At 40.2% G+C, this 18,051-nt stretch overlaps 1 protein-coding gene across 2 annotated transcripts in view; it reads left to right on the top strand.

Annotated features, from left to right (window-relative positions):
- CSGALNACT2 (chondroitin sulfate N-acetylgalactosaminyltransferase 2) overlaps positions 1-9,914 on the top strand; it is a 30,202-nt gene extending 20,288 nt beyond the window's left edge. For both annotated transcript variants that reach the window (XM_010714126.2, XM_019618015.2), the window contains exons 3-8: positions 1,823-2,039; positions 2,515-2,616; positions 4,189-4,367; positions 6,102-6,196; positions 7,582-7,663; positions 8,789-9,914. In XM_010714126.2, the coding sequence (XP_010712428.1) occupies positions 1,823-2,039; positions 2,515-2,616; positions 4,189-4,367; positions 6,102-6,196; positions 7,582-7,663; positions 8,789-9,081 (968 nt within the window). In that variant the 3' untranslated portion in view covers positions 9,082-9,914. The remainder of the gene's footprint in view (positions 1-1,822; positions 2,040-2,514; positions 2,617-4,188; positions 4,368-6,101; positions 6,197-7,581; positions 7,664-8,788) is intronic.
- The last annotated feature ends 8,137 nt before the right edge of the window (positions 9,915-18,051 follow it).

Here is an 18,051-nt window from a genome sequence, read left to right as displayed (position 1 = left end):
CAAGGAAGTTCACTCTTAGCAAGGCGAGTAACTCTGGAATGATGCACTTGCTATTAAAAACAGTTGTGGAATGGATAAGATGTTGAGATCCAAAAGTTTGGCGTTCTGTATTCCAGCAGTTGAGTGCTGACAAGGCTCTGTGCAGAACTGAGTTTCTAAAATACTGGCGTAGCTTTATAAAATTATTTCATTATAGATCTTTTTATTTTGCCCTGTACCAGACCTCTATTATACTGTGTTAGACTGTGACGTAGGTTGATCCTTTGATTAAACATAAGGTATTGACAACTGTGCATCTGAGCAACTTCACTTAGCCATTTTAGCATAATTTTCATCTTTATGTAGGTATTGGATGCCGGAGAAAAGGAATATAGTATTCAGTACTGAATTCTAGTATATACAGGAATGCTGGTATAATGTCTGTGCTGCGTATCATGAGAGAACATGTGAAAGCACTGGTGCATCAGCTGCTCCTGTAGGCAACAAGCTCTTTGCAGGGTCCAGTGCTTGCTTAGTCAGCAGAGGGAAGGAGTGAAAAACAACTGTGAGGGGTTCGTGAGCTCTTTGCTTCTAACAGTCAACGCTGGATCTTCACTGTTAGGGTGAAACAGCCTTTTTGTTACTTCCAGTTAGGGAAAGCACAACTGTTTCAAACTAAGCATTAACATATGCCTCTTTCATATAGTTCTGTGTTCACAAAGGAAGTAATGCAGATTTGTTTGTCTTGAAGATGTATTGGGCAGATATAAAGCAGGGGCAACAAGAAGGAAAATGGGAGAGGGAAACTGGGGTGTCATGAGGGGAGGCTTAGGGAAGGTGCTTTGAGCAAGTAAGTAGGAGAAACTGTCATTTCTTCTTAGTTTGAGGTTACTGTGAGCTAGTATCAACACAGGATTAGCTATGCAGAGCACAGCCAAGTCTTCTGATTGGTCTTGGCCTTTTCCATGGCTGAGAGTTGGAGAGGCTGTTTAATGTGGCCAAGGTGATGTTCCTTGAAAGCAGTCAGCTAACTGAAATACTTGTTCTGAGTGGGGTAAATTCTCTAATGTGCATGAGGGGTCTTAAAGTAAAATAAATGACTAAAAATCTCTAAGTAAGTAATCCTAGTGACAGAGGACTTGTATTGTTTTATCAAATAGTGCTGTTAGCTTTATGGGAAACTTCTGCCGATGTCCCTAGAAAACCATGGATATGGTAAAACACTACTGTTCTAATTAATGGGATAGAAAACAGTAACTAATGGCCAGCAGTGAAAATTTTATAGCATTCCAGCATTTATTACATGTTTTTGGTTTTTTTTTAGATAGCACAATTTAGACTTAACAGGCTTTTTCAGGCAACTTACTGTTGTGTGTGCTGCTCACAGTTTTGTTGTGTTATTGCTGGCCAGATGATGTCAGCTATTGCTGTGGGCTAGCTCAGGGGAAGATCCTTACCCAACAGTTAGAGAACAGGCAGCATTGGATTTCAGCCTTCCTTTTTGATAGCAAATAGCTGAATTGCTTTTTGGTTGGGAAGACCCAACTCTAATTATGTTTGTGAAGTTTTTGGGACTATCTAACTTAGTTTGATCTCTGAGAAGCAGAGAGAGCTAGAGATAATTTGTGGTTGTTTTTGAGATACGTTATAAGAAGGTAGGAGACTGAGTTTGACTTGTGGTGGTTTGTTTTTGCTTGGATTAGTGGGGAAAAAAAAAGCAAAACACTTAACAGCTTTCCTTTACACTTTTTTCTAGTTCTCAGGAGAAAAGTGTTTCAGAAAATACCATTGCTGGGATCTTTGACTAAAAAAAAAAAAGTAACTTGTGTGACTTATTCTTCAGGTTACTATCGTACGGAAAGAGATAAAGGGACACAATATGAGCTGTTCTATAAGAAGATGGATGGCATGGAATACAGACATGTCACGTTGTTCCGACCATTTGGACCCCTCATGAAAGTGAAGAGTGAGACTGTCGATATTTCTAGATCAGTCATTAACATTATTGTCCCTCTTGCTGGAAGAACTGAAGCATTTGCACAGTTCATGCAAAACTTCAGGTAGGTGCATGAGATTATGTAGTGAGCTATGTTGCTGACTTGGAGTATTGCATTTTCAGAATGAATTTCTATTCTGATAGATTTGTGACAAAACTAATGATTACAACATTGCATGCAGCTGCCTGGGGATGTTTGTTAATTGATCCTATTGTATGGAGATGTTCTTTCCAAAAGGAATTGAGAAATTCACAAGCAGCACTGAACCCCTCTTAGAGTGTATGACAGGGCTGTTGTGAGCCTGGGCACACGTGTTGTTGAACATCTTTGTGTTTACATCAACTTTTGAGCTCCTGTGTATTGGATCTTTCTGGTTCAAACATAAAAATGGGGGAAGATGTGGGAAAAATTCACTTTCTTCAGTCTGACCAGAATACGTACATCTGGTAGTACATCTAAACACAATATTTTTAAAGCATCTGAGACATCTGTAAGAGTGCAAGCCGTAATTAACATCAGCTTATCTTCCTGCTTACAGGGATGTGTGCATTCATCAAGATAAGCGCATCCACCTCACAGTGGTGTATTTTGGACAAGATGGTCTATCAGAAGTAAAAACCATTCTAGAGTCTGTATCTAGGTAAGTGTGTCAATACAAACATTTGAAATGTTTCCGTATAAGATTGAAACAATACAAAGAAGCTTGCTGTCAGTTACAGGCTAGTAGGAAAAAACTTCATTTCAGTTGACGTTTTACAGCTTCAGCTGCAAAATTCTCCTGAAGACTACTACAAATCAAGTTTAACAAATCAAGATTAGCAGCAGTGGCTTTGAAGTTTCAGTCTGACAGCCTGTAAAACTACAGGGCTGAATCTTGCTGTGAATATTCAGTCATAACAACAGACTCATAAGAATTTAAACTTTTTTTGACGTGGACTTTGTTTGGATAGTTGTTTCATTGGAAAATGGGTTTTTATTTAAGAATAAGAAAGAAATGATTGGTGTCAGTAGTCAAGGGAGGCTGGTCAGTTGCGGAGTCTGAGGAGTTGAGCTTTGCTCTCAGTCCTCCAGGTAATATGTAGTGAGTCCTTTTTCCTCTGCTATAACAACTCTAAATGAATTATTTTGTCATGACCATCAGAGCAAATAGCTATATTATAAAATTGCTATGTTGCTGTTTTTTGTTTCACTGATTATACTTACTCTTGGAAGCAACAGACCTGCATTAACCAACTCAAAGTTAGTAGTGTCTGTAATGTCTAACTAAAGAGTTCCTGCTCTGGCCTGAGCTGCTCTTCTTAGTTCTGAGCCCATGACGAATGTTATGAGTCCATAAAGTTTGTGAACTTAGAATGGGCACAGACAGCGTTGTTGCTGGCTTAAAATGTCATGGTTGGTTGATCTGGCATGCATGGAAATCTTCTAGGAAGCAAGGAATGCTTCTGTCTTACTCCCATAAAGCCTGCGTGACACACAGCCTGCGGAGTGCTTGCTGCTTCTGTTTCTGGGGCACTTTCTGCCACCTGCTGTGTTCCCTATGAGATTTGCTGTTCCTCTAACAACCAGTCAGGCTCAGAGTGGCAAACTCACAAAGCAGGTCATTACCTGATATCTTTTCAGTGGTATTACTGTTGAGTGTTTTCACTCTGTTCTCTTCAGGAATTTTCCTCTGAATCAGGTACACGCTTTGCCTGGAAGCATTTTTTCCTCAGAAGTATTTCCAACCCCTCATTGCTGTTCCTTTGCTCTCATACGAAGAGCTCAAGCATGCACACTACTGGTCTTGAAACAGCAAAGAAAAGCAAATTGCCTGGGTTCTGGTGGCATCGATATATAGATGACCTTTTGTCACATGAGTTTGGTGGGAGGCTTTGTGTTTGTCCTCCTCTCAGACTTGGTGAGGATGCTAGAGGAACAGACAGAGCTGTTGCCTTATGAATTTAAAATAACATTAGTTACCAGAACGCCTTTTAAATCTGTTTGAATGATTGTTGTGAAGTTACGGAATAAGACTTGTTGCACTGTGTGCAGTCTGCTATTTGAAACACACAACTGAGTGGAACTGATATTTTTTTTTCTCATCGTGGTGATATAATTGGGTTTTTAAAACAGCTTCCGGAGCAACGTTGCTGTGAAATGCTGGAAAAGTATAAATAGGCCCTTGTGACCCACATAAAGATTTAATTTGAGTTTGGCTTTTTTTTCCTTCTAGAGAAACTAACTTCCACAATTATACGCTCGTCTCTTTGAATGAGGAATTTAACCGTGGCCGGGGACTGGACATGGGTGCCAGAGCCTGGGAAAAGGGCGAGGTCCTGATGTTCTTCTGTGATGTTGATGTTTACTTCACAGCCGAGTTCCTCAACAGTTGTCGCTTAAATGCGGAGCCTGGTAAGTGCCTTTAAGGTTAGCTTCGACTGATCTGAATTGCATGTACAGAAAACAAACTTGAATGATGGGCTGATGGACCTTAATTATACCATGCACCTAGGAAAATGAAAAATACTCTGTGCACAAAAGAGAAAACGATGTTTGAGGGACAACTTCTTTTCATCGAGGGTGATGGAGAACTGGAACAGGCTGCCCACGGAGCTTGTAGAGTCTCCTTCTCTGGAGATATTTAAGAGCCATCCAGACACCTTCCTGCCTGTGTGATCTCGTGCAGGGAACCCTCTTTAGCAGGGCAGGTTGCCCTCAATGGTCTTCAGAGGTTCCTTCCAGCCCTTATGATTCTGTGCGTATTTAGACTGAGAAATAACTTTTGCCTTAGGGTAGCTTGTCTGAAGAACACATTGTACTTTGTTGTACAATGAGTGCAGTTTTAACATTCTTTCAAGATTTGGCAATCTAAAAGAAAGCTGGACAATTGTTTTAGCAATCAGACTGCATGTAAACTTGTGACAAAATGCAGTGCAGGGCTTATTGTGCAAAGTGATTTTTTTGTTGTTGTTGTTGAATCAAAGTCTCTAACAAGCTTTTCTTCTCATGCTTTCAGTTGTATTGCTAAGACACATCATGAGTGCTGTACAGTAGGCCTAAATAACATGCTCCTTGCAGGAGCTGAGCTAGGGCTCTGCATTTACCTCATAAGTTCTGAATTCTTCTGACCAGTTTACCCGACTTAGAGGCTTATTCTACATGCTTTTGCAAAGATGGATAAAGCTTTCTTGAGTTAAGAAGCATGCTAGTTAAGGCCTTGTGTCAAGTATTGGTTTTGTTTCTTAGTGCTTAATGTTGTTCCAGATTTCTTGCGGCCAGAAAACTTTTCTCCAAATGTCACTTTGGAGTGAACCGATATCTTTTTCACATAATTCACAGACAACAGACTGATCAAAGGCAGATGCTTAAGTTCTAATTGTTCTTTCCCTCCTGTCTCTGTACTTCATTAACTGAGTTGTATATGTAATTGGAAAAACTTGGGAATGTCTCGTGAGCTTTCTCATGGAAGGGATTTTGAAGGACTGTTTACCAATTTATGCTGACAGTTTGTCATCTCTGCTTCAAGTGAGATCTGAAAACATTTTGTCCACATTCACAGCTAATACTCAAATCAAGGTTCTGAGAATTCCTGTGGGCTGTCACTGTTAACCTTTAGATGACTGGCTTAGCAAGAGATTTGTGAAGAACTTTATCAGGCTTCGGGAGAAGGCACAGAACTGCTGTCACAGTGTAATCAAGATATTGAAAATAGTTAATGTTATTACAGAAAGCATCCTGGAAATATGTGCCTTTATTTGCATACCCTGCATTTTATGACCTTACCTCTTCACAAATATTGCGTGATTTGGGCTTCAGTGCTTTTGTAGATTTACCATTAAGCATTCATTGTTGAAGGGATTTTTTTTTACTGTCTTCCAACGTGTTGATATATACATGCAGTCATTGTGTGGAGATTATATGTAGTTGTACATAAAGATGTACATCTAAGTATAGATGTGTACATGTTTTCCTTTGCCAACCCCACTGCCTCTTGCTCACAAGATGCCAGACTTCCTGAATGGAAAATCCTACCGGTTTGACCTTAAATTTTTGTTTTCATGTAATGGGTAATAACTAAATTTCCCATTTCTTCTTGCCTTCAGAAAGGGTGCTCACAATAAGTAACAGTTACCTTTTGACTTTCAGGAAAAAAGGTTTTTTATCCTGTGGTATTCAGCCTCTATAATCCTGCTATTGTCTATGCTAACCAAGATATACCACCCCCTGTGGAACAACAGTTGGTAAGTAGCATGATTTATTCTGAATGGGATCAGTTGTGCTTTGTATTAAAACAGAATTAAATGGAACTTAATGGTCTGTTTGGAATATCTTGTAACTTTGAGCGGAGTATATATCAACACTGTTCTCCATTATGGGCAAAGCATTTTGGAAGATAAGCTTATCAAACAGTACGAAACTCACTCTTCACTGAGCTTGGAGTTCTGTTTAAATCTTAAATGTATAATTAATCAAGTAAAGTTGGTAGCTCCTGATCTGCTTCTTATTACTGGGTTTGAAAGTCAATACTTCAGGGGGTGGGAGCGTAACATGGCAGCAACTACTTTTGCCTCCAGCAAGTAGTTGAACTGAAAGGAGGAGATTATAAATACTGCTTTATAAGCTTTTCTTGCTTCTTAACTGCAGTGTCAGGAAGTGTGCCGTGTAACTCAAGGTAGGTAAGGTGTCAGTGGCTTCTTCTCATGCTGTATGAAGCTGTATTCACTACAAGTTGGTTCTTTTCTGTTGTTATCCAATTCTACTGGAATCACTGGATGTTATACCACTAATGTCATCTTGCTTTTGGTATGAGAAACTTTATTTCTAGGGAACTTCTAGTGTAAATAATAAACAAATAAAGCTCACAAATACTTAGTAGAATAGGTTTAAGTATAATGTGCACAACTGTTGTATGTCTGAATCTTTGTTGCCTAACAGTGAAATGGCTGTAGAAAATGTCCATGCTTAATCTATTTAAAAAGGATACACAAGAGGAAATGGGGTTTAGCAGCTGGGACTTCTGAGGTTTAAAAAACAGTTCAAAGAGGGAAAGCGAAGAGCAACACAGCTTTACTAACATAATTAGTCCTCCTCAGTGTCCTGGGAAGCTAAGAGTTTTCTGGAAGCCTTCAGAAAGTAGAAGGGAACCTTTTGGCCTCAGGTAATCACAGCTGGAAGTGCATTTCTTTGCTGAAATCTGTTTTATTTGCTTATTCCAATCCAAAACTTTATAGTAACTGAATACAGTAATCTTATTTGTCTTATCTGAAGGGGCATATCCAGCATTATAGGAGCTGAATAGGAATTGGAGTCCCAGGAACAGATGATTTGGCTATTGGCTATCAAAAATTTACTGCTTGATCTGACTAGATGCACAGAAAACAGATGTGGTAACACTGAGAAGTACAAGTGACAATTGCAAGGGGATAAGTGCTTGGAATTGGATGGGAAGAGGTTAAGTAATGAGAAAAGCCACGTGTTAAATATGTGATAAGACAGAAGTACTAGAAGCATGATACGCTGTATCCTGCACTGAGCAAACAATCAGAATTTAGGGTTCTGCTAAACCAGGTGTAGTGTACGTCCTTTGTATGTTGCATTTCAGAAAGCTGTTGTGTTAAAATTGTAGGTACACAAGAAGGATTCTGGTTTCTGGCGAGACTTTGGCTTTGGGATGACTTGTCAGTACCGGACAGACTTCCTAACTGTTGGTAAGGAAAACTGGGGGGAGGTGTTCAAAAGTTGATTCTCTGTTCTTATCTAACTGCAGGAAATAAATGCAGTCTTTCCCAAATCCAGCATTCCGATCTACTGACTATCAAGTTAGACAGAAATCAGATGTTTCTGGATTTGCTGTTCCATCTGACTTGCGTGCTAGAAGCTACAATATTTGTTAATATCAACAGTGTTTCACTCAACTCATGCTTTTTTGTACTGCATGTCTGTCTGAATCAAAATCACAGTTTAAGAAAAACACCTCAAGTTAACATCTAACAGAAAAATACTGAAATTCTTTCTCTTAAATAACCTTGATTAGTCGAATATTGTTCAAGACTTTACAAATGTGCTTTGGCACCCTCTTGTGGCACTCTATTAAAACTGTGTACAGCCTGACTTGATTAAATTTGGAAGGCTCTTGATAATCTTGATCATCTTGATCATCTGTTAGGAGGTATAACGATAGAGACCTATTGGCTGCATGCTGATTTGCACGCAGGTTAATTTCTAATAACAGGCACGTTGTGTAAAAGTTAAATGAAGACATGATGATTTAGTTGATTTGTATGCAAGTGTGAGCTGGTTTTCACTGTGGTCCTGGAAAGGCAAGAGGAATGTTAAAATGCTGGAGTAGATTGCTTCTCTTAAACGAACATTTTGTGTTGTGACCTATGGAGTAATTGCTGGTTTTTTTAGAGAGGGCTTTTGCTACGGTGCATGACTGCCTCAATTTTCAGCTGTTGAAATCCATTATGATTGCTAAAAATAACAAAAAAAAAGCATGTCCAGCATGGTTTGCCTACGATTTTTTGCAGCTGTCACATGGGTGTCATGGTTAATGTGATTTGGGTGCTCTCTTGTAAGGGACTCTGTAGCCAGCAGTGCATGATCTATGCCCTGGGCAGTACCACCACAAAGATGCTGTACGTTTGAAGCTTTCAGCTCTCAATTTGGCATGGTTTGGCATGGGGTGGTTGTAGTTAATTGCTCCAGAATGTCTGGCATGTCATACACAATTGTGTAATACGTTATGTGAGGAGTGTTGCTCTTTTTACCTTGGGAACAGTTTGGGAACAGTTTGTGTGCGAAAATAACATTTTCTGATGCTGTTTTTATAGGGGGTTTTGACTTGGAAGTGAAAGGTTGGGGCGGTGAGGATGTTCACCTTTACAGAAAGTACTTGCATGGTGACCTTATTGTGATCAGAACACCGGTCCCTGGTCTCTTTCACCTCTGGCATGAGAAACATTGTGCAGATGAACTCACTCCAGAGCAGTATCGCATGTGTATCCAGTCCAAAGCCATGAACGAAGCCTCTCACTCGCACCTTGGGATGCTGGTCTTCAGGGAGGAGATTGAGACTCACCTCCGTAAGCAGGCTTACAGGACTAACAGCGAAGCAGTGGGTTAGATGGAGCCCTCTGACAGGGTGAAACCGATGACTTGGAATTTGCAATGAACCAGCATTGTTTTACAGCCTTAATTCAGCTTAAAAATGCAGTGCCTCTCTTTTTCAGTGAAGAAGAGTTTAGGGTTTTTTTTTTTTGGTTCTTGTATTTGTTTTCTGAGCAATTGTTTGACTGATACTATTTCCCACATACCTTGCAAGTTCAAGCACCTCAAGTAAGAAATTGGAAAGCGTACGTAGTTCTAAGAAAGCATCTTCAGTATCTACTGGAGAAATCTCTGGAACGTACGACTCAACACTTCTCCACATGGTACATTTTTGTTCTTACACATGTTATTTTAAGAATTAAATTAAATCTTGTGTTATCTGAGTATTTTCAGTCTGTATGGCTCACTGCGCTGTGTCTCTGGAAGGATATTAAACTTGCACTCCATTGTAGAAACGAGAGATGTGAAAAGGAATCTCAGTAAAAAAAAAGATACACAGCGTATGCTAATTGGTATGCTAGCTGTTCCAGTTGTTGATTTGACAGCAATACCAGTATACTGCATTTGCTGTATTAACCAGCGTTCACATTGTTGAACACAAAATAATCCACATGAAAGGGCATGGAAACGCAAGACTTTTAAAGTGGAATTCTGGTGTTTAATGGAATTTCACACTGCTGAAGACACCACCACCTTATCTTGATGATGGATCAAAGAAGTTGGGAATGCTCCAGTCATGCGTTTCTGGCTCTAGTCTTTTCCCACAGTAGTTAATACATCATAAAATCCCTTCTGTTAACCAAGCTATGCTATGAAATGTGTATATTAAAGATTTTTTTTTTTGCTCCATTCCTTATTCAACAGCCTTGCTTCCTCATTTCAGCCTTTAAGCTGAGGAATCTTCATTTCATTGCCATGTATATCTATTAGAGACCTATTTGCTGTTATGCCAATGTTGTCCCTTTCTTTCTCTTTGGTCTGTCATTTTCCTGACACATTTTCAGAAGGCAGTCATATACTCTTAAGCTATTACTCCGACTGGGAAAGCAAGTGCTGTTTCACAGGATACTTCCTGTTCTGCTGATTATCCCACATAGCCTTATTCTTTTTCAATTGAAGGTCAGGGAGGGGGTTGTTTTCTTTGTGTTTTTTTTTTTTTTTTGGAGGGAATGGAAGGGGTCAAGCATGCATGAACAGAATTATGCCTCATCAGTGATTGTACAGTGGCGTAACTACTTTACTACTTCCCCTTCAGGTATTCTGGGATATATAATCAGTTTAAATGCAGGGAGGTCACTTTTCTCCATGTTTTATATGCTACCATATGGCATGCCTCATTTTTCAATATATTTCTTTTTCAAAATTAGTGCTGAGAATGTTAATTCAGTGGTTAAACCATTTGCTTGGTCTCCACTGAGTTTAGAAATTAGGTGAAAACCCTTCTCAATCCAGGTATGTAAGTTCTGTTAATGAATTTGGTTGAATTCAGTTTGCTCTAAGAATTCTGAAAGCAATTAAAGATATAAATGGATTACATTTCTGAATAGCAGATGCTGTGCAAACAGTTCTGGGCACTGATCCTTTTATATGTACATAACATTTGCCTTTATGTAACTTATTGTGGAGAACAGTGTACTGTATTGTACTTAGAGTGAAGAGAACACATTGCAAGGCTTCTTGCAGTTGATATTCTCTGTATAATAAATGGAATATCTGCATTTTAGAAATGGTTTTAAGCTGTTTATTGCAAAACATCTTATTTCAAATAATATCTTACCGAGTAGATGATGCACCAAATTCAAGTAATAGTACATTCATTGAGAAGTTCAACAAGCTCATTTTTGCATCTCAATTGAGTATCTATCCAGACAAGATATGAAACTTAAATTTAAAGTAGAAGCTGTTGTACTTCAAGGTAACCTGGTGGTGGGTCCTAACAAAATAAGATAGTGAGGAAAGGATCAAGTATTTAGATGTTAGTTTTAGGAAGATGTATAAGGGAACTTCAGTTGAGACTCTGGCCCTTAAAACTTCGGCTGCTACTGCTGTTCTAGCTCTACTGTCACAAGAGTAAGCATCAAGAATGCCTCTCACGTGGCACACACTGGCATGAATACCGAGGTTGTATGGAGGTGTTAAGCATTGCTGCTGATCAGCAACGATTCCGTGATCGGCATCCATCTGAGCTTTCATATTTTGCCCACTGCAGAGTGTTGATGCTGATAGCCAGATCTGAGTGATTGTACTTAATGTAAATGGCTGAAATGGGTAAGGAAGAACTGTCAGTAATGGCTTATGGCAGAGCTGGGGGTAAACATAAATAGTCCAAATGATGGAGGATTTGTGAACTTCCTGGAGACCTTTCAGCCTGCACCACTTCTTGTCTCTTCGACATCATGACTTCTGCTCCGTGCAGTAAGTGTTGGTGTGAAGATGTGCTACGGTGTATTAGCTCACAAAGAGCACTTTCATGCTTAGTTACAAAAGCCAGAGATACTAGGATGGGATGTATACTGTATTAACTCACTGTGAGGTACTTACCCTACAACAGTAGCAGTGGGAGTAATTTTCAGCGTGGAATCTTCTTTTTTTTTTATTCGCTATTGAGTGGTACTGGATTTGGTACATGCATCTCGTAGTCTGCTAATGCCTGCTCTTCTGCAAGGTGATGATCTTACTGCTCACAGTATAGAACATGCACAGCAGGAAAATGTTAAGTTTTAATGGTGTTTTACAGTTCGTAGGGTAGCTTGTTAATAATTACGGCAGCAGAAATTAAATCAGTTACTTAAATTAAAAGCTCATAAGATTTAAAATTCCTTACTCTAGGGAGGGAGTCGTTACTAATCATGTGCACCTCACATTCCCTAATGATTTATCACTTACTATTTTTTCTTTAGTAGTGGAATTAAATTAAAAATTATGAATTAACTACTGTGTCTTTCCAGCTTTTCATTAAATCTTAAAGTTGGTCGTTGTTTTATTCTCAAGAATTTTTGAATTTTGCTCTTGGGCTTGAACAGGGCCTTGACTTAGGGTAAATAAAACAATCTAAATTAAGATTGTACCTCAGTGAATTAATGGATATTCTTTCCAGAATACAATGCAGTGGTTTTCTGTAAGCAAGGGCTTCACTGAAGAGAATCAGCTGATCGAGTATTGCACAGATGGTTTTATTTTAACAAGGATTCTCCAGAAGAGGACCAGATGCTTTTTTTTTTTTTTTGTATCCCTAGTATACCAAAACAGAAAGAGAAAATGTTAAGACACTACAGGTTCACTCTGTTCACTGTGTTTCTGCAGAAGTTACTGAGATGTGTACAGTTAGCATCAGAAAGTCATAATGTGCCTGCTGCTTCCCTGGGTCTGTTCTCCTGGTTTTCACCTTTCTTTGGGAGTTTTTCTGCTTTCCCAGAAGGCTGCTGACTACACGTTCTTGGGAAGTGCTTAACTTTTTCTTTCTTCTCTACCTTAGTCTTAGGAAAGGGTACGGACAGAGGCCATTTCAGGGCTCAGATCTCACAGTACAGCACAGTCCCAAACTAATAGGTCAAGCATCTTCTGTCTGGCTGTGGATGATAGTGATATGTGAGTTATACACCTGTGCAGTTAACACAGAGCGAAGTCACTGCCCAGTATCAGGAAGGTATATGTGCAAATCTGGAGAGCAACTCCTTAGTAACATAAAGAAATAATTGTGTGTGGTATAAATATATCCTGAAACTTTGGATGACTTAATACTTGATCACTCAGTGTTGCATTATGTTACCCTCTGTTTTTATTTCCTTCACAAGGTTTTTGTTCATTGTTTTTCGTTTATCCCTAGTTATTGCCTTTCTTGTTGACCATTCCATTTATTTCCCTTTTTGTGCAGCTCCTGTAATTTTTTCTGCCTCTCTGCCATGAAGATGATGGCGTTTCATCAGCTCCTATCTTGGCTCTTCAGAAACACAGGAGCCACTGGGAGTTGGAGCCACTGAGCTACTGTGAGAGGAGTAGTGATGAGTGCTAGGAAAAGCCAAATGTTGGGATTCTGGGAGCAGGACAGGAACTCCAAGGTGTACGGAAACTAGATTCTGATGTTTACTGGCTTTGAGATAGGGCTTTAGTCCACTGTTTTGTTTTAATTATTGTCATAGTATTTCACATTGAAATACAGTAAACTATTTCAACAACGTGTGGTTCACGACAAAGAGCAGAAGTTCAAGACAATTGCCTGTGTTTGGTATTTGCACAGCATTGGTTCTGTTCTGTAATGAAAGAAGTTGTGGAAGAATATCCCTTCGCTATGAAGTGATCTCCAGGTGTGTTCACTGACCTGAACATGCTGAACTGGCTGCTTTCTCCACCCACCAGTCTGTGATACAAGTCCATGTGTTTACATTCAGCTTGCAGCTGAGAGAGATTTGTTCTTTCCCAATAAAATTGTGACTTTTGTAAAGTGTTTCGTAACCTCATCCAAGAAAGGGAGGAAATTAACCATGTTTAAAGCACGGAAGTCTCTCTGCGTGTTGCTCTAGGCATACATTTGGTTAAAAGGCTGGAAATTATTAGCTAAGGGTTTAGCCTCAGCCTCCTGACTCTTACTACAAGACTTAAGAGACAATGTTATACAGCATTTAGCAGTTCCATTTTGAGCCTGTGAAGCTGTAGTGCTACAGGAGCATTTTTCTCCCTTTGCCCAGCCATGCCCCAGGTCTACTCACCTCCACATCCTCTCCCTCAGGATGTAGCTGTGAGTAGGCTGTGCTGGTAGCAGGGAGCATTGCGGTACTACAGGTTAGGCTGAGCTGCCTGTTCTGGCTTTCTAGCAGGTTCTGGCCACAAACACCTTCTCCTGTTAGCTTGGGCCTGGCATTGGCTCATGGCTGTGGACCGAGTCTGCTGCATCTAATGTGGATGAGGTGTGATGGTGAGTGGGGTGGTTTAACACTGCTAGCCTGCAATTCTCATCTTCTCTATTGCTGAGAAGCTGCTAGCTGCACTGCTATTTCCTCAGCCTGCTCTGGGTGAGCCTTCTTTTGGGCAACCTTTGCTTTAACAGTGAAGGTAAACCTCAGGTGGGCTTCCTTCTACAGAGCAAGCTTAGTGCCTCGATTATGATAGCCTCAGTGTGGATAACGAGGTCACCTTACCATTAGCCCAATCCTGCACAAAAGCAGAAATCCTTCAGCAGACAAGGCCAAGTGCCTCAGGCAGTGCTGCAGGGAGCCTGAGGAGCAAAGCAGAACAAGCGGGGCTGACTCCATTTGTCACAAGCACAGGGAAGCCATGGTGTGTGGTTTGGTGCCAGCCCTGTGCCGTTGCAGGTGCTGTTTATGTGAAATACTGGTTCCCATTTCTAAGCTGCATGTGCGGAAAGCCAGCTGTGTTTTCCTGGAGGAGTCACTGTGTTTTAGTATCAGAGCTGTAAATATAGTAATGTTTTTTAAACACGAACATGCTTCATAGAAATGGGAAGTAATGTTTGTTGGCTTTTCCAGCCGTTGCATGTTATATACATTAACTGTCGTATTTCCAAGAAACTAACATCTGTGGAAGGAGGGGAAGTGTTCTTGATTAGGGATGTCCAACTGAGATTAGCGTGGGACACACTTTCATGTTAGATGCTGTACAAAATGAAGTCAGGCTTTGCTTCTCAGTTCAGGCCTTGCTGCTTGCTGGTATATCGCATTTATGAATGAAGTGGCCTTTTCCATGGTTAGATTGGTAGATTAGAAAAAAAGGACTAGAGAGTAGCTGCTTGAAAACCCTGCCGTGAGGGGTGGTCCTTGTCACAGCTGTGGTGATTGCTTTAACGATGGCAGCTGTGTGCTTAATTAGGGCTGCGTGCAATAACTGCCTGGTCTCAGTAGGAATCTGAAGCTGGTAGAGGAGGCCTGTTCTGGATGACGTGGTCTATGTCTTGTATTAAAGTAAGGTAAAGCTTTGCTTGTTTTACTGGGATGGATTGCTCTGAGGTTGCAGTTAAGGATGGGAATGGTCCTGGTTAGAGTAGGGAGACTGGTGTGCTTCTGTGGAGGATTTGTGCTGGGTTTGGAGAACAGCGACCGTAGCTGAGATCTGTAGGGTGTTAGTGCAAAGCAAACCGTACTTCTGAAATTAGGACTGAGTGTTAATTAGAGCTATTCCATGTTTGAGTCTGATTGCATAGGATTGCCTTAACGCACAGCCCTGTCTGGGGAGTGTAGCTGTGTTCTGTGGTGAGTAAAGCATGTCTTGGCTTGGAAGAAAAAGCTTAACTTGGTGTTCTCAGTGACCTGGCTGGTTTGTTTGGAAAAAAATAAAATCACTGGGGTTACTTTGTGCTCAGGTAAATTCTGGAGGAGGAATTTTATGCCGAAAAAGCATTGTAGAAGAGATTTCTCAAATTGGGACTAATTATTTAGCACTGAGTACTAAAGACTCCAGATGTGAATAGTTCAGTATTTTCAGTATTTTGAGTGCTGTAAATGTTAAAGGGCTTCCATAAAATACGTGACTTACAACTGCATGCAGGCAGAAGAGTTAAAGGAATAAGTGCATTTGGTGTAGACAAGTTGCCAGAGCTCAATTTCCAGTAATCTGGGTTTCGACTGCAATCCATTTATTTTCCCTTATGTAAGTCCTAGGCTGATGGCTCAGTGGGTTGTTTCTGTTGTTGGTTTGGTTGTTGCTTCTATGTGAGAGAAATTGCTTTTACTCATTTGGATTGGTTACACTGCTGGTACCCTTGGATTCTTTGTTTGGGGGATATTAGCAATAATACCACCTTTGAATTGAATATAAACAGGGATATTGTTTAAATATTAAAAGGAAACTTTCAGTGTTGGATGTTGATGGAAAGCAACTCTTTCCTATTTAATACACCTTGGATTCAGGAGAGGCCTCAGGGTGCTCACGTATCAGGTGTTATCAACTACTTTGATGTCTGTCAGTATTCATTTTCAGATTAATTAAAGCAAGTATCTTAATTTGTTAGGTAAAATTAAAAAACACCAGGTTACTTGCAAAGAGACCTCCTTTACATCCTGCTTTATTGACTTGGTGTTTGTTTTTTTTTTTTTTTAGTTACTACTGATAGTTTCAAGTAATTGTATATTGGAATCAACAAATACTGCTTTCTACAGTCAAAGTGCCCTTCGTTATTTGTTAGACGTCTGATGCCACAAGTTGTGTATCCTACTGGGTTGGAAGCAGTACATTTACTGGCTTGTTATTTTGAATTTCATGTTGTGTTTTCTGCTGGTTTGAATTTCTTTCTTATCACATCTGAGGAGAAGGCAAGACACATCTCAGGCTGCGTCAGCACTCCCTGCACAACAAACATGTACCTCGATAATATTTCCTTATGAAAACATACTAAAACCTTAAAGGTGTTTTGCAGCTGCTAAATGCATCCGTTTTCTGCACAGAAGCTGAAAGTGGTGTCAAGGAGCCTTAAAAATGGTGGCATGAGAAATTTCAGGACTATTTAAATCCCGCTGCGTTCCAAGCGAGGTGTTGGAGATAACTGCTTTAAATGCACTGCCAAACTGATCCAGAAAGTACCTTTATTTCATGCTCACCTTGGGGTATACCTGTGTGTGTACTGCCAAGAGATGATGCTGTTGGGGAGGCAGTGGAATAGGAGACACGTTCTGCAGGGTCATTGAGCATCTGTTGGTGACCAGAGATGTGCTGAGACTTCAAAGTGTGTCCAGTTATCTCTGCCGTTCAAGGGACAGACATTGAAGGGAGAACTTGGAAGCAGCAGCTGTTAATACTTGTATGCTCACTGGTCTGGGAATTTCCTCTATAGTTCTACTAGTTTAGGATAAGTATTTCTGATTTTTTAATTCTCTCCTTGTCCACACAAGCTTATGTGATGGCTGCAGAGAGCTGTAAGACAAAACATTTTCCATATGTTGTTTTCAGGCTTTTCCAATTAGCTGGGAGGCTGGAGTGGCCTTGGTAAAATTAATTACATTGCAGACTGAAAAAGATCTGTTTCTTACTTTTTTCAGAAGAATTAGGTTTTATGTCCCCCAAATATGTTTGAATATCTGCTATCAGCTGAATTTGGCTGCCTGAGAACTATTTGCTGAAAGAAAGCTGGTTTTTTTTGGTTTGAACTATTAACTTGATAAATGAAGTTGCTGCTACTATCGCTAGAAACATCTTGCTGGCAATCGGTTGCTGCTTGTCGTAGTTGTGTTGTTCTCTAATGGAAGTTAAGCGCCTGGAAAACCATTTTGTTTCCTCCTAAGCCTGTGTAAATAGCTAACTTATCCCAATGATATCCCAAAAAATTTTACAGAAAGGGTTGTTAAGCACTGGAATAGGCTCCCCCAGGCAGATGATTGAGTCACCATCCCTGGATGCGTTTAAAAATGGTTTGATGTGGTGCTCAGGGACGTGGTTTAGCTGAGGGTTGTTAGGGTTCAGTTGGGGTTGGACTTGATGTTCTTTAAAATCTTTTCCAACCTGAGCAGTTCTATGACTGGATGGGAAGTAGCTGGAAATGAGTTTTCAAGGCTGTAATAGGCGTATTAATTAAGAGCGTGAACTGGTCATCAGGAATCCCGTCTGCTTGATCCTCTGAATGTAGGTAAAAATCATCTTTTCTAATGAGCCACGATGACTGAAAGTAGTGCTGTTCTACTCTGTCAGTCTGCTGTGGATGTCTGGTTACCAAAACAATTTCCCCAGTGTTTTTTAAATGGATGACAAATGCCTAGGGGATCTCCAGAGCTCCTTCAATTGTGAGCTCAAGCATTTTTTTAAGGCTTATATCCTGTGGATAGGAGGTAGTGTGGTAGGACTGGGGCGAAGCATTAGGAAGGCTGGATTTCCCTCGCAGCTCGGAGCTTAACAAGTCAGGATTTAAATTGAAGTAAAAAAAAAATAAAAAATAAAAAAATAGTTATCTGCAATGATGTTATCTTCCACAGCTGGTTTACCATGTTCACACACTGGTTTGTTGCGTCGGTTTGCAAATGGAAAAACAGCCACAGAAGAAGTTGGG

This window comes from Meleagris gallopavo, chromosome 8 (genome assembly GCF_000146605.3).
Source record: "Meleagris gallopavo isolate NT-WF06-2002-E0010 breed Aviagen turkey brand Nicholas breeding stock chromosome 8, Turkey_5.1, whole genome shotgun sequence".
Classification (NCBI taxonomy): Eukaryota; Metazoa; Chordata; class Aves; order Galliformes; family Phasianidae; genus Meleagris; species Meleagris gallopavo.
Note: the sequence above shows the minus strand (reverse complement) of the source record. Positions and strands in the feature narration are given on the sequence as shown.